This window comes from Ascidiella aspersa, chromosome 9 (assembly GCF_963924565.1).
Source record: "Ascidiella aspersa chromosome 9, kaAscAspe10.2, whole genome shotgun sequence".
Lineage (NCBI taxonomy): Eukaryota > Metazoa > Chordata > Ascidiacea > Phlebobranchia > Ascidiidae > Ascidiella > Ascidiella aspersa.
This window is the reverse complement of record NC_139455.1, coordinates 26,078,971-26,095,938: the sequence shown is the minus strand read 5'-3', so window position 1 is coordinate 26,095,938 and position 16,968 is coordinate 26,078,971. Positions and strand designations below refer to the sequence as shown.

Below are 16,968 nucleotides of genomic sequence, written 5' to 3'. Positions count from 1 at the left end.
ATGTCGAAACAACGCCCGAGCACCGCCACCATCAATTATGACGACGTTCTAAAACTCGACTCTCGTCTCCAAGCGATGAACCTTCGACGTCATTCGGTGCCTAGCGACGGCGACAGCTTCTACAGCGCGGTTGCCGACCAAATTGACGTCATAGGTCATGACGTCACGCACAGTGACGTCAGAAGAATCAGCGTGGCGTTCTTGCGCAAGAATCGTCTTTTGAACGGAGTCGATTGGACCAAGTCGATTTCCCAGACGAAGGATCAATTTCTGAACCAGCACAGGTACGAGGGCACGTATGCTGATGACGTCATGATTCAAGCTGTTGCGTCATCGATGAATTACGTCATCAACATCGTGACGATTTGGCAGGTGACGACGGTGCTTCCGGCGGAGGGTCATAAACGGGGGCAGAAGGGGGTTTTGTGGGTGGGAAGGGTTGACAAGGAGCATTACGTGAGTCTGCACAAGACGAGCGAGGTTTCGAACTCACAACCCATGGAACTCTTCAAGATCGCCGGGCAAGCAACTTCGCCTTCGGGGATCCTCAAGCAATCTCCTAACGCCGACGTGTACTTTGCACCCGAGTTTATCGGTGAGTTTTTCTTGTTGTGAATAAATATTTGTAAATTAGTTGCCACAATTTCTTTTGACTCTTTGCTTAAAAAGGGCACCTTAATGTGGAATTAGTGACAACAACAAATAAATTTGTTAATTTATGGAATATTTAATTTAATTACTGTTGTTACAACTTGGGTGTTACATCTTTGAAAGATAAAAGCACAATTCAAGTTTAAAGCAAACATACCTTCTAATAAGGTAAGGTTGGTGCCAGTGTCGATGCGATAATTACAATTATTAAATTAGTTTCTTCATACAAACGCAAATTTTGGCCTGAAAACGTGAAAAAAAACACATTTTACTTATCAATTCACCCAGTTTGCTTATTTGATCTTGATAACGTCATCGATCATTCGGATTTCGGTACCCCGCCGCATATATCGGTTATCGGCATCGGACATTCCTATGTTCATTATTAATTACCTAAAAGAAATAATTGCTTTTGATTCGCAACAAGTAGGAGCGATACACAGTTAATATAATCCCCGAAACAATATCACGTATACCGACAAACTAAAACAGTGTTGAACACAGACCTTTACTTAAACTCAAACCCGGAATTTCCCGACGTATAATACATAAAGAAGGCGCGCAAAGTTGAGCCATCCAACAAATTTACCAGTGTTGATACAAAGGGCTGGCATAGCGGGTGGAGCTCATAGTTAATGTTTAAGCTCGCACCCAAACCTAACCACTTGCCTCATTGTGTGTCAGTCGACGACCGGCTTTACAACGAAGAGATGAACGGGCCTGGAATGAACCCGTCTGAGTCTCTACGCAGAAACATGGAGTTCGAAGAAACTGACATCGAGTGAGTTTTCTGATTGTTTATGTTTAAAAAGTATAGTGTTTGTGACGTCATACCTGTCGGTTTCTTGACGTCACAGATTTATATTGTTTTAAAACTATTTTGTAAAAAGAAGATTTAATTGCGATAAAGATTTGTGTTTAAATACATTGCTATACTTTTCCGTTGGTTATTTAAAATGGCAAAGGTCTCTTTTAAAATATTTTGAGTTTTTTTTTCAAATATAATTTATTAGATTGTTTGATGAGATTTTTATTGAAATGAGGATAAAAAATACTAAAATATATATTTTACGATTCACGCGAAAAAGTAGATTTTTTGATGACATTTATTTTAAACTAAAGTTAAACTTACTTCTGTGTTTTTAAAATAGTATTTTATATTAACTCAATAATTTGACGCCAGAAATGTTACAAGAGTTTAAATATTTAATTCAATTTAGATTTTATTTCCAAACGCTATTTTAAGCCAACAGCCTTACATTCGTTGTTTTTTTAAATTCAGGTGAAAGTGGTCTAAAGTCGATATTAAACCTTTCTTTCGGCTTTATCAAAATATGACAGCTCACCGCTATGACGTCACAGTTTATTTGTTGTGTCATAAGAGCAAGCGCGTCGAACAAAGGCTGCATATTTGTTCGCGATAACGCGTCTGTCGCCATTAATCAGCGCGAACACCCAGAAAAGTCGGCAAGAAATTCTTGGACAAAGTTCGAATTTATTTCGATGCTTTACATCTGATGTCATTAACCTTTAAGCGCTTCTACCCCTTAAACGAATTTAATATATTTAAATTATCCTATTTTTCCTAATCAAATATACATGTAGATAATATTTTTTTTGGAAGTAAGTATTTTTATAATTGATACAATGCCTGGCGGAGAACCTACATTAAAAAAAACTAAAGTTTCTATAGCACTAAATCATCTAAAAGTTTGCATTTAAAACATAATTAAAAACGTTGACAACCTGGACTGTTTGGCATTGCATGCTTACACAATATAACTAAAGCACATATTGCCGTAGAGCAAATTTTATGGTAAAAAAAACGTTTCTTATTTGCAACGTACACCATCACTAACAAAACTAGATTAAATTACTATTTTTCAAAACATAGTTGAGTAAATCGACATCATCTTCATGAAGGTTTTTAGATGTACACTTAACTGACGATGATACAACTGCGTACAGAAACATCATTATTCAAGATGATGTCGATTTATGCGACCTATTTGGCTTTGAAAATAGTTTTTAACTACATTACAGATCCGTGCAAAGTGTACCTGTGAATTACTTTCTCTTTGGATAAAGAGGGTTTATTACAAATAGAACTGCGCCATGTCAAATAAACAAAATAAACCGTACGTTCAAACAGGTAATATACATATCACAACAAAAATTAAAATAATTCAGCAAAATTTTACGGCCAACTTATTTAAAAGCGCTGGTTTGAACATTTTTAAATTTCAAACTTCTATAAGTTGCTTGGGTTTAATTGAGGGCTTCTCAAAATTTTTAAAGCGGACCCATGTATATTTTGGTTCTCTTGGGCCAGGGTCGGGATAAAAGTGATAGAGATGACTTCATAAACTGACGTCATAAAACCAAAATACTTGAGAAACCTGCTGTTGTCAGTCAAAAAATGTAAAAGTCAAGCGGAGTCTAAATACATTCAAAGAAAAGTCAAAGCGTTTTTATTCAACCCTCTTTTTAATTGTACATCAAGATTTAAATTAGTTCTTCATGAACCCCCTAAAACTAGTCCACCTACCCCAAAGGGGTGTACGACCCCAGTAAACCTGATTTAATTTAACTCCTTTAAACAGTTACATTGGCGTTTTGCCAAAATTTAGACTAAAGCTTTAAAGTACGTTTGTAGAGCAGTTTAATATTGTTTGATAGCTTTTTTAATATGCTTAAAAGGCTTTGGTTTATAAAAGCTGGAATTTAAACTACGAGCAATGGAAACATTCTAGTTTGCAGACCTTCTCGTAAACTTGGCCCGAATGGCCCAGTAAGCAAACATTGACTTTGATGAAATTGTTTCAACGGTTTGCAATGGACCCGTATTTTTCAAACAACTTGCACATAAAAAACTGTATTAAACTGAAAGTTTTTCAATATTTACTAAGATTTTCTATGATAATTTAGTAAAAGTATTTATTTCTGTGTTTTTATTGCGTTTTTGAGTTTTTGCGAGATAATACTCTTTGTGACGTTTTAAAAATTTATAACAAACGTCCACGGGTTTTTATTCTCTTTTCAATTTCGCGATTGTATTAAGATAAAACCTATCTTCTTGGCTAGGAGTTGTAACATGGGCTTCGTGGACCCAAAAAGTGTGCGTGAATTAGTTTTAAGGGGTCTATGAAGGCCTAATTAACATATTTGTGAATTATTTTGAAAAGTGATACATTTTTCAAAATAAAATAGTTTTATTAAAAAAAACAACGTTTTGACCCTGAATGTATATTTAGACTCCATTTTAGTTTCAAATTTTTCGGACCGAAAACAGCAGATTTACCAGGCCTATTCGTTTTAAAACGTCAATTTGTGACGTCATTTCTAAATATATATATTTCCGACGTTGGCCCACGCGAACCAAAATAATTTTCAGAGGTTTACGATAAAAAAGTTTAAGAATGTTCTAGGTTATTTAAACGATTTTTAACCACGTGTTTGTGCCAATTGTGCCAAAATTGTCTATTTCTAAAATAATTTAATGTTTTTTGTTCTCAGGGATGAAGAGGCTCCAATGTATGATCGTTTTATTTGTGAACCTCCCGAAGATGAATCAAGAACATCTTCAAACACTCTCAAGTTTTTCACCAAGACGTTCAAGCTTCTCTCCTACGTTATCTTTGGATCTTGCGTCTTTGCCGGCGGCTTGATTGGAAAGGTGAGTGACAAAGTTCCAAGTGACGCGGGTTCGAAACTTACCTCAGCAAGCCTTGTCTATTGAACGTTTTCAACGCAAGTACTACTGGGAGGTTTTTGTGACATTTTTGGAGGGGTAAATTGAAGTCGTTAAAACAAAAAAACACAAAAAAACAATAGGATAGAACCGCATTCATCAACGATTTAATTTGTTTTGCAAAATTTCGACAAATATACTTTTAAAATGCCAGTTTTTGTCACAAATTGAGTTAAAACAATTGAGTTGCCAATTTACTCATAAAGTGTTTATTAGACTCGAAGCTATAAACCAGTTATTTGAAACAACAAAGCATAAACCTCTCAGTAAGATTGTGAAATAAACCAGACGCTTCACTCCAACTTAAGACATTTTGCTTTATAAATTTATAATACATATCCCACTATTGTGTTTGTGATGCAATAATACGCGACTTATTAACATTAAAGTTACCGGGACCTACGACAATACTGATTGATACATTAGGTATTTGACAATATTGAAAATAAAATGCAAAATTCCCCGAAACCCTGCATTTGGTAAACGCAAATAAATTGACGTAACATGTTGACTTTTCATTTCTGTTTACATATGATTTTGCAAAAGTCAGTGTCGTAACAAAGGGCATGATTACGTCATGTAGACCTAATTAAGTGTGTGATTCTTCGAAATTGTCCACCACTCTTCATCCGAGTTATTAAGTTAATTATTAATCACCAGGCCAAAGAACCTGGATTTGTTGCGTAACAATGTCACTAAAAGCACTGTGTCGTCACAAGACACGTTCCAAAACTCAAGTGTCTTGACAAAGATGTGAAGATTTGAAAGTAAACTGTCGCACCTTTTGACAATAACGTTTACCCGCGATGTTGTAACTTGTCGAATATAGTTACATTAGCGCGAATGATAAAATACGAACTATGGTAAAAACAACGCCATGAGTATAAATAATAAAACCCTGAACTTGTTTCTGTATGGAGCAATCATAAGCACAGCGGGTTTGATATTTCTTGTATTTTGACAGTAATAGGAAGCTTTCAAACATTTCTTAACTTCATTTTCAAGCAAAAAATATTTTCTAAAGAAACCAAAAAAGCAATAATAAACACAATGTGTGTAAACTGCAAATGTTTGGTAATTAAAGAATACAACGCACAACAAAATAAAAATATTTATTTATTGAGTTCGAACCTAACCAAAGGCTAGAGTTTTAATCCTGACCTTTCTTGCACAATCTTGATTAAGCAACCTGGATTTGCTGGCATCCTTTCCTAAGGCATTCGAGGTTTTAAACAAGAAGTTTTTTCTACTTTGACCTGATGAAGCAGGGCTTCCTTTCGGAAAGGCATTTCGATATTAAGCTGTATAGTCGAGTTTTTAATACAATTGTCTTTAAATAGTTTCACTAGATTTTCTAGATTTAAAAGATTGAATCTTACTTTATATTTTCGAGCTTTGCCGTCCTCAACTAAAACCATCTACAATTTTCAATTTCCAATTTTCCAGGCTACCTTCCTAGTATTGGGAAACAGCGCTAAGGTTTACATCCCTGAAGCAAGGACACCAGAGGGGGACAAAGCGGAACATGACCTGCTGAGAGCTTGGGGCTACATCGCTCTGCTGTGCGCTGCTCTGTTCCCTGAAGTACTTTCGATGGGATACAGCCTCTACCGCATCATTATGAAGAGAGAATCACCACTCGACATCTCAACACTGCTTTGGGTGAGTTTTGCTGTTAAGGCAAACTTCATGTGGTGTTTTCTACATAAACCCTAAAAATAGCTGATTTGTGATACCTGACTAATGCCAAGATATTAATGCAGTACTCTATAGTATACAACAATGCGTTGTTTGTATTCCTAATATTTTATATTATTTTTAGGTCCATAAATATGACAAAATTTCTCATTTGTAATACTAAAATATAATCGCCCTACATGAGATATTTGTGTGAACTTTCTGTTGCTTTCTATGTGTTTAACACAAACCCGAAATAATACCTGATTTGCGCTACACCGGACCCAGTTAAAACTTAAAAGTCAAAAACAAGTGACTGACGACGTCAAAACACTAACGCTGTACACCACAATGCGTTGTTTACATCAATGCCATCCTAATAAGTCAAAATTTTGTCCAAAACAAAATATTTTTAGGTGAAAATTTGTTAAAACTTTAACTTTATAGTTCTAAATTTATATTTTTTGTAAATTTTCAGTTATAGTTTAAATCAATTTTCGTCGGTCAACCCACACTTAACATACTTTTTGATGGCTTGTACAACTGTTTGGCTTTTTAGGGTTTACATATACATTTTACATTTCGTTTTTGAGATGTGTATTAAATAAAAACAAAATAGGACGTTTGAAAACATTTAAAGAACTTAATTTTTAAGATGCTGTAAATTTTGCTGTCACAGTCATTTAAGCTATAGCTCACTTCTAAAAGGGCTTGGATGTGATTTATTTTCTTCTTAAGTTGTCGTAATTTGCGCAAACAAAAGGTAGACTATAATGTATGCACTACCACCAGCTATTTTACGATGGTTCGCTTTAATTTACGACTTTTGCTAATAAAAGAGGTCCTTTTGTGACGTCACACTTGTGTTCTGTTGCGACTGTTTCAGCCAGAACAATATTTACTATTACGTAACAATTCAAATGTTACTATTCTCCTTTCCAACCTAAGTTTTTAAAAATGTTTAGTAAAAAATGCGCTTTAATTAATTAAAAGGACTTTAAGTTATGCTTTTGAACATGAAGTTTGCGATAAGATGAAAAGGTCGATGCAATAGCAAGGCTTGTCAACAATATTGACTTGTAACATTGTTTTAGTGTAGTGAGGATATTTCTGTTAACAAACTCATTAAGTTCCCACCCTAACTGTTTAATAAAATTTGGACGCTAACAGGTAGCAGTTCTGTTTTACAGACGACTTTGCTTCTTATAGATATAAAAAACAAATTTGGATCATAAAAAAAATCGTTTGATCAAGATTATTGTTTTTGTTTTTGTTTAAAATCTACAGGGCGGTTGAGAGGGGATATTGAGTATATTTTTACTTTTTTACACATTTCTTTTCAAACAAGGCGGCTAATAAGACCTTTTCATTTTCGTTTCAGGGCGGTTTATGGGAGTTCCTGAGTTGTGTTGGCGAGGGCCTACTCTTCTTCAAGGTGCTTCCCCACATGGACGCCACATACGCCACTCTGGTGTTCCCTCTAGTGGCACTAACCGCCATATTGGTGAACATACACGCAAAGTGGCTCTCAGTGTCGCACAACAGAAGAAGGAATGCTGCAAACATAAGGAAAGACAAAGCAACGGCTTTTGCGCTCGGCATTATGGCACTTGTGAGTTGGATTTAAGCTTTTTTATTTTGTAAATTCGTGTAAAACACCGTGTTTGACTTAATTTTTAACCAGATTTTAAAAAATTCTAAAGACGATTTTTACCATTTTGACCAATTTGTTATCCGTAAAATATTCAAAATCATGCTTAAATATTCACAACAATGCTAAATTCACTTTCTTGCCCCAGGTTCTCCAGGGAGCTGGGATCGCTTCGCTCTTCATTCTTCCAGGGATTTGGCCGACAGAGTTCGCATTTCTCACCCGAGATAACACGCAGTTCTGGGCTCTGGGAGGTAAAAAAGTGGTTTTGAACAAAGATGAAATCACCTAAAAACAAAGTTTCAACATTTTTTGTGCTTTTTTCTGCCAAAGTAATGTAGTGAAAGAAAAAGTTTAAAACTGCTATTTAATTTTTTTTCATTCTTGCCATTCAGTCGAACTTTTTGCTTCTAAGTTATTTTATTTTGTCCCTGGATTCTCATTATTTTATTGGTTATTGAAAAACAAGTAAAAATGATTATGTTTTACACAATTAAAAAAAGCAGTAAACCTTTTTTTATTGTTAATTAACAATCGCCCATTGTTGCAGGCATTGTTCTCACCTCGCTTCGCTACTGGGAGAATTTCATCACGGACGAGTTTAATCTTCCCTTCGGATTCAAGATCAGAGCTCGAAGTCTCCACGAAGCTTTAGATCACAGCAGATTCAAGGCGTCGTTCCTATTCGCCACCATGAAGGCTCTTGTACTCACCGGAATGGCTTTCCTAGTGTTTGTGGTGCTTGAGAGCGAAACGTATGCGAGCGACCACGTGAACAAGCACCCAGCTTACTCCATGGACCGCTACACATCCATAGCTAACTTGTTTGAACTGCAAAGCAACAGGAGATCAACCAGGTTAGTGTTGGTTGATAAATTGACCCGATTCCAAATTCCATACAGAAGTAGGTACCATTTTATACGTTTTAATATCTCTGAAGATAATAATAAGATATTCGAAAAATTAAAGGTGTTACCTACTTCTGCATGGACATTCTTATACGTCTTACTACACCCTCCAAACATTATGATCCAAACCTGATTTTAAACTTTCAATTCAGATTTGCATTCTAGACACTTTGCTAATAATAAACTTTTTACAACAATGTGTAAGATTTATTTGGGCGTTTTTTCTGCTGTTATTTCAGGTCAAAATTTAAATAAGAATTGTCAAAAAATTATTTTTTCTCAAATCATGGTGGTTCTAGCACAGAACAAGCGTAAAATGTTCGAAGAAAATAACTGAAGGGTTATTTTTAAAATGGCCTGGCGACTAATTTCGCGATTTCCATATCACGTATTTACTTTACTATGGATTGGTGTCCACGACTGGTCTCTAGCATATTTCTGACAATAATTTAAAAATCTGACCGTGGTTTTATATTGCAATTGCAAGGTCGCCCATAAACCTGTGTTATTTGTGAAATGCCTTCCGTACACAAATCAAATTGTTGTCTTTAGAAAAACGGCCTTTTAACTTCTATCATCACCTATGAGTAGCTTAGCACTAACTGGCCACACGAGAAGAACATACGATTACACTTGATATGCTACGCTTTATGGAAGCTTACTTTGTTGATTTCATTACTGATTTATAAATCGGCTCATTACACTGATAAGACTGTCTTTGGGTTGCCGAGACGATACGCAGATTTTGTTTGGGGTAATGGTTCTGATAAAAGATAATAATCTAGTTATATAGCGTACAATATGTAGCGCTTCGCAGTGGTTCTTAAACTTTTTCCTTGGTACGCTTTTTTTGCTTTTTTTGCTTGACGATCAAACATCAGTATTAAATTTTAATTGACAAGGCCAATTTTAGCTTTTGAACAACGAAATACAGCTTTCAACCTTTGTTTTCAATTTAAGTTCTTTGAGAAAACTTCAAGACGGTAAAACAATGATTTCAAAAAACAACATAAGACTTTTCAGGCCAAAAATTGAAATACTAGGATATTATTAACTCCAATTATGCTTCTTTTACCTGTATGTGCGTTATTACGGAAGACAAAATATATTTTCCTTTTAACCAAACTTACGACCCAACATTTTACTCTGGTTTAAAAAACTTAATAGTTGTACTTGTTTAATAATATCGGTCGCCTCAATTTTCTACCCTTAAATGACGTCACTCCCCTCACAGCTCTCGCATTATGACGTCACTGTTCTACGTGTTCGCGACACACGGATGTTGCGCTTTTGCTTCCTTCTTCTTCGGAAGAGTTTCTTGCCTCACTTGCATCCAGCGTGAGTCCTACACCATCCCCGTTGTCCTGGTAACACCGGCCATCAGCGCATGCGCAGCAGCACTAGCCGTCTTCAAGTTCGTTTATTCCGGCGAGAACGGACTCCTGCAGTTTTTTGGTAAGTACATGACGTCACTAGTTGATGACGTGTTTATTTTGCTTCCAAATGACCAAAATTGTAGGACATTGGGATTGGTAGAGTGGCAATTGATATATCACCAAGCCCTGGCTTCCCTGCAAAACTAACGCCATGGTAAATTGTAACTTCCTTGTTGGATTTTGTTGGTATTTACGTCATGATGACGTCACTTGTTGATGACGTGTTGACTATGTTTTGTGCCGTGTACGTCAAACAGTCGCCAAAAAACGTTTCATAAAGTTTCGGTTCGACTTTCTGCTACAAAGTGGCTTGTGCAGGGTTGTTCCTAAGCAAAAATTTACACTCGCCAACTGGGCGAGCGGCTATCAATCAGCACTCGCCCAGATGAAATAACACTCGCCAAACTTGTTGGCACGCAGTCTGCGAATTTCCGTCCTAGCGCGGTCATTTCTTGGCTTATCTTTAACCTGTCTGGTGGTTTCTGTACGTAAACATTAGTTTTTCTAAAAGTCTTGTCGTTTATTTCCAAGCATGAATGACCAAATTATATTGACCCATAAAGAAATTTACGCTTAAAACAATGTTTTTTAGCCGAAATATTTTTTACAATCTTTAGTAAAAAATAACACCGACAATTTAGTAGCCACGGCCTGCCTGTTTGCCTTTTTTCTAAACATCCTCGCGCTCTCTTTTTACTTTATCTGTTTTTTCTGTGCTTAAAGGGCGTTTCACCGCAGGTTGCTTCGCGCCAAACAAAATGGCACATTTCGCCTAAGTTGCTGGTTGAACAGCAAAAAATGTTGTCTTGGTTGACCGCTATGAACTTTAAGAAATCGCAACAACATATTTACGTAGACTAATCAGCTGTAGTTGCACATTCGCTCCCTCAAAACATCTTAGAAACACTGCTTACAAATATTTTTATCAGACATTTGCATTCGAACTTATTGTGTCCGAAAACTGCAGCAATTGCCTATAATTTTCTTATGCAACCAATTAAATAAACATAGAAAAGTAGAATTCTCACAGCTCGGTACATCGCAAGTCCAATAAACTTTTCCAAAGACGTCAACGACTGGGTTAAACATTTAAAAATTAACAACGTTTAAGTTAAACAATAACTTATAACTATTTACCACTGCAGCAATGACGTCTTTGATTGTTTGCCGGCAAACGATCTTTTATAAACGGGACAAAGAGTCTTTATTACGAGCTGCGAACGTGACTTCGAAAAACCTTATTATTTGTGTAGTGTTGATGTATTTGCGTCTTAGTGTTTACGGAAATAACTGGCGCTAAGTAATATTTCGCTTAGTAGTGGTGCTTAACACAAGTCCTACACCAACTAGTTAAATTTCTCGCCGAAGCCACAGTCGGGCGAGTGGGTGTCAATCAGCACTCGCCAAGAGCAATTTGTACTCGCATTGGCGAGCGGGCGAGTGCTTAAGCCCAACCCTGTTATGACGTCATTCTGAATGGGACATAGTGACGTCACTGTTGTTATGAATGTCCGATTTTATTGTGCTAATTGGTTATTGGAGCGGAAAGTTTAACCGCCCTAAATCAAGTGACGTCATCAATGTGACAAAATCACCAAATTGATGAAAACAAACAAATGAGAAAATACGCAGAGTAGGATTTTTAAACTAATATATATATAAAAACTAAAATGTAACTGAAATTGAAATCTCAATATTATTTTTACAGGTCTCCCCAGATCCTACTACTACTTACAGTGGTACGTTGACTGGAACATACAGATGATACCTGGTGGTTCTTTTGATGCTGATATACTAAGCGTTGGGGCTGTTAACGGGATAATGGCTGCCATGGTTCTTGTTGGCTTGTGCCTGGGATGGGCTGCAATGATCATGATCACTTTGTTCATCTGGAAACCTACACAGAACAGACTGGAAAGGTAGGATGGTCTTCTTAGAAGTTTTTGGCATTTAGATCAATGTTTCTCAACGTTTTTTCGCGGCGACCTTAATACTAAGGTTGAGTACAACAGCGAGGGTTTGGCCACACAATTCTCTCGGTGAATTTTTTGTGGGCTCAAAGTGAACAAATAAGAAGTAAGAAAATAGCTTTCCGTTTGTTATTTTCAATATTGAGTGCGTTTAAAGTTGAACACATTGATTACAATACGCTTCCTAACTTTTTTCGCGACTTTTTTAGCTTTAGCATAACAGCTAAGCTTTGGCCACACAATTCTCTTCACTTGGGCTTGAAGTGAACAAAATATAGGAACTTGGCATTAATCGGTTCGAGTAATTAACATGGGCCTTGTCTTTGTACTGCTTCCGAAACATTATTAAAAAACAAATCTGTGATCGAAATAAGCTTATGTTCATTTTAAATTACAGAACGTTGTAAAGGCGAATAAAGCATTTGCTGAGTCGCAAAATCTCTTATTCATGTTTAAGAATAAAAATTTATTCGAAATGTTCACAAAATGTTACCTACTTGGAATATGCTAAAACTACAAGCTCCAGTCATTATCTTCCCCAGGACTAAAGTTTTGCTGAACTTTCAATTTTTTAATCGCAATTCTTACTCATTTGAGCGAACTGTTTTGTGAACTGTTTTTTTTTGTTATGGTGACATATAAACACGTTACTCACGCCCATCAGTATAAATGGATAAAGAAGCTTGATTTTAGTAGGAATAGTAGCTCATAAGAAAGTGGGTAACGTTTTAAACGTTTCGAGTATATCTTTATTAATTTTCAACATCCTGATGTAAAAAAAAGATTTATTCGAAACTTTCAAAATCTTACCTTCTGTATGGGCTTTGGTATTCATTTTATGTCTAACTAAAACCCCCAGTCATAATATTACAAGCTTGATTTAATCCCAGGACCGAGGTTTTGTTCGTGCAAGCGATATACGGTGGTCCACTGATCGACCAAGCTCTCATGATGAACAGGAGGCAGTTTGAGAAGGCTTACGCGAGAAGCAAGGCGAAAAAAGACGAAGAGGAAGAGACAAAAAAGAAAAAAAGCGAGGCTTCGAGGAAGTACGTAATCATCACTTTTAAACCAAATGCTCTGTTTTTTTTGCCATTTGTTTCCGACTCTCTTGCTAATAGGATCTTTTAGTTCTAGCTTTAGATTTGATTGGACACATATAGGTACCGGTAGGTTATTTGTGTCCATTAAACTAATGATTGTCAAATTCTGTTGGAACAGTTTACAATTTACTTAAGAAATTTGTACACCCCAGTCCGTGCAATGCACCGCATTTATAGAAACACACACCCTGTTGTACTCACTTAACTCTATCTCTTCGGTTTTATAGATGTCAGCGGTTTTACTGCAAAAAGAACTATTAACGTTAGACGCTATGAAGAACTAGTTAGTACCTCACTATAACGATAATAATTTTTTTAAGATAAATATTTCAGTTTGATGTCACGAATAGAATATACTATCTTAGAAGCTATGTACATTTAAATACATGTTGTACCGTGCATTCTACAATCCAGCCTGTCTGTTTAATAAACCTGTTTATTTAATATGATACCCAACCATAGGTTTATTGTTATGTGGTATTTTGTACACCCCAGTACACCCCATCAATGTGGTACACCCTTTAACAATTCCGGTACAACCGGTTAAACATCACTGCATTAAACCATTCGTTTTAATGGCCATTAAACGTAGATATAAACCGGGCAGCAACTTTAGTTTATAGCTTCCTAAACAAACTCTGCGCCCTCTGAATCTTGGTTTGAACAACTGGTCTGATGTCAGTCAACAGATCTCTTAGACCAGGGGTTGTTAAACTCTTTTAACGTGGACCCCAAAAAATGGTTCGCATAAATCAGGAAAAAAATGAAACTGAATTGGAGGGCAAACACTCGCAAGAAAGCGCCAAAACGATTTTTTTGTATCCAATCCTGGTTTTCAAATATATCAAATTTTCAACTATAGGTATTATTCAACCCCATCAAGTCAACAGACTCCAATTAAAGAACTCTGCCGTAGGTTGAAACAAATTATTTTAGGTTTTCTGCCAACTATTTTCTAACTCCATTAGAGGCTAAAACTCCATTACTTATAATGTCTTATATATTGGTGTGTTACACCTTGCGAATTGTTACTTCTTAAAGTGCTAGTGTTTTTGAACTATAAACATTGTTATTTCGAGCAAGAGTCTCTTGTATGCGCCTTGTCACGTATTTTATTAAATTGAATACTTTACCAATTTAAACTGAGCACATTTTCGCCCTAAAGACAGAAATCTTGACTGGGACTTGAGTCATTTGGCTTGTTTACAACAGGAGCACACAATATAAGATAAAATTCAACGATACCTAAAGCAGAAAAACTTAAAATGTAATAAGACCAAAACGCCGTGATTTTCGCAACAGATTAAGAACTTATTGGTCTGAAAAGACATGGTTTATATGGGGGTGGGGGAGGGGGGCTTATTTTTTACTTAAAAGGTTCGATGGAAGGTAAATTGCGGCCAAAATAATTTGCTTGGCGTACAGCGTTTTGTCCAGGCCTGGTTTAAACACTGATTTAAACAATACAAAACTTATGGCACAACACAAAAACGTTCAATAGTTAGTTGGCGAGTAGGTTTTCAGTTATTCCCTTTCCTATTTTCCCGTAGTTTGGCCAGGTCTGCTTAACATTTATCCTGTCCTACTCTAATGCACAGGAGCTCCAGCCGTCGTATGTCGACCAGGAGGAAAATGTCGCGCCGCTTGACTTTGGCAAAATCTCACAAGTTCACGCCCCAACTATTCCTGTGCGCCACCATGTGGCACGAAACCGAGCAGGAAATGACGCAAATACTGACGTCACTCATGAGGTACGTCATCAACAAGTTTTTAGTTGTCGTTCTACTTCTAGAAGTGTTTTTTGTTTCGTTTTTGCTTTTTTTGTTTTTACTGTTTGTTTAAGTTTCAAACTTAATGTCTTACTTGTAACTCTTGTATATTGCTAATTTGCTCATAACTTTTACAAATGTTGGGAAGAAGCCATTCTGCCAATTGTAGTTGTATATCTTGGCGATTACGCGTTTCGGGTAAAATGATTCTAAAGTTTTGATTACCGAAGATAAAGAAGTGCTCAACATTTGTCAGCGAAAAATAAAACATTTTAAGATGCAGCATCGGGCTAAGGTTGCTATTCAACAACCATATGCTGGCAAGTTTGGAAATCTATCCGAGCGTTTGTATCATTCTGCTGTTTAACAGCAACCATCGCCCGAAACGGTACACAACGCTTGCGCTTACACCCTGAAACGTTTAAAGCTGTAAATTTAGGATGCAGCATCGGGCTATGCCACATTTTCCGATTTAAGTTTACATTTTTGATAAAAAAACATCTTTCGTTTTTAGCCTTGTTGCATGTAACGTAAGCGCATTCCATTTTTACGAAACCATTAGGTTTGTGACGTCACATAGAGTTGGTTGTTACGTAACTGAGGTTCTTTTACGTATAGGGAGAAAAATTGTTAAAAGTTTTTTTTTGCATATCCTTGCGTAACCACATTGTGACGTCACACAGGTTGGACCGCGACCAGGGAACACGACGCGGTAACTCCACTGCTGACCCGGATTTCTACAACTTCCAAGTGCACGTGTTGTTTGATGACGCAATGGAAAGGTCAAGTGAAGGTGAAACCAAGACCAACAAGTTCGTTCATCAACTCTGCGAACTTATTCCGCTCGCCGCAAAGTAAGTGGCAGTGTGTAGTTCCATGCATGATTACTTGTGTATGTGTATAAGCGTGCAATCGTGAATGTGTGCGGGGCAGATGCGCGTAAGCACGCGTCTGTGTGTGATTATGAGTGCCATAGCATTTGTGACTTTGTTATCAATATAAAATCGGATTCTGTTGTAAAGAAAGCGTTGATTTAATTAATATCCTTGTACTGACAAGCTGGTGAAAGTAGGAATATGTGAGGATGCCTTTAAAGTGTAATCTATATAACCAATAATCTATAAAGGAAAGAAATATGTGACGGCATATTTTATTCAGGTCCATTAAAACACAGTAATGATGTCGTTTTTTCAATTACTACTTGACATGATACAGCTCGGTTACTTTCAGAACCAAAATGAACCTTTTCCTTGCGCAAGATCTCCTTAAGTTCGATATAACAACAATTTACAAACCTTTTTAACCGAACCTTTTGTTTTGCAGCAAAGTTGAGCTGGGTAAAGGCTACGACCTCAATCCCCCGGTTATTTACCCAACACCCTACGGGGGAAGGCTGGAGTTCATCTTACCCCACGGAAACCTAATGGTGGTGCATCTGAAGGACAAGGAAAAGATAAGGTGGGGCACTTCTGACCGTGAGTTTTACAAACTACGCCAAAGGGAGGAAAAATTTTGCAGTAGGCGAGCCGGCTTCTCAATTTATGAGATTAAAGAGCCGCATAAAAAGGATTAAAGTTTATATTTTGTACAAACCACACGTGAGTAAGCCGCAAAACAAGAAGTGAGTTTTGAATACATGGAAACAAATGATAAATATTAGGTTTTTAACCGAATGTGCTTTTTAAAGCTATTGTAACAGCCGAACCTCGTTGTGCTTGGTTATTTTTGAAGCAGTTCCATTTTAATATTACGTCACAGGTTAAACTAATTTAACGCGATGTTCTGTGAAAAAAGCATTACTGTTATGTCACGATGAAATACCTTAATAAGTAAAGAAATCAGGTGGCACTGTATAAAGACAAATTGTATTTGATTCTCGACAAGCTTTCGCACAACCGTCCTTCATCAAGTCAAAGTATAAATGAAAACAATTAAAATGCACGTAAAAGCACAAGTGCGAGTAAAAGGCGATAAGAATGGTGACGTCTAACATATCCACAGGCACATGCTCGCAAAAGCGTGTTACTGACGCAAAAACAATTATGCTACGAT

The 16,968-nt window shown here is 36.6% G+C and overlaps 1 protein-coding gene across 1 annotated transcript in view; it reads left to right on the top strand.

Annotated features, from left to right (window-relative positions):
• Positions 1 to 16,968, top strand: part of LOC146134678 (uncharacterized) — a 32,566-nt gene continuing 15,598 nt past the window's right edge. The window contains exons 1-13 of the mRNA XM_083397878.1: positions 1 to 595; positions 1,336 to 1,432; positions 4,168 to 4,327; positions 5,849 to 6,064; positions 7,461 to 7,691; positions 7,879 to 7,984; positions 8,281 to 8,587; positions 9,873 to 10,093; positions 11,783 to 11,993; positions 12,935 to 13,093; positions 14,755 to 14,898; positions 15,600 to 15,770; positions 16,240 to 16,374. Of these exons, the coding sequence (XP_083254004.1) occupies positions 1 to 595; positions 1,336 to 1,432; positions 4,168 to 4,327; positions 5,849 to 6,064; positions 7,461 to 7,691; positions 7,879 to 7,984; positions 8,281 to 8,587; positions 9,873 to 10,093; positions 11,783 to 11,993; positions 12,935 to 13,093; positions 14,755 to 14,898; positions 15,600 to 15,770; positions 16,240 to 16,374 (2,753 nt within the window). The remainder of the gene's footprint in view (positions 596 to 1,335; positions 1,433 to 4,167; positions 4,328 to 5,848; positions 6,065 to 7,460; positions 7,692 to 7,878; positions 7,985 to 8,280; positions 8,588 to 9,872; positions 10,094 to 11,782; positions 11,994 to 12,934; positions 13,094 to 14,754; positions 14,899 to 15,599; positions 15,771 to 16,239; positions 16,375 to 16,968) is intronic.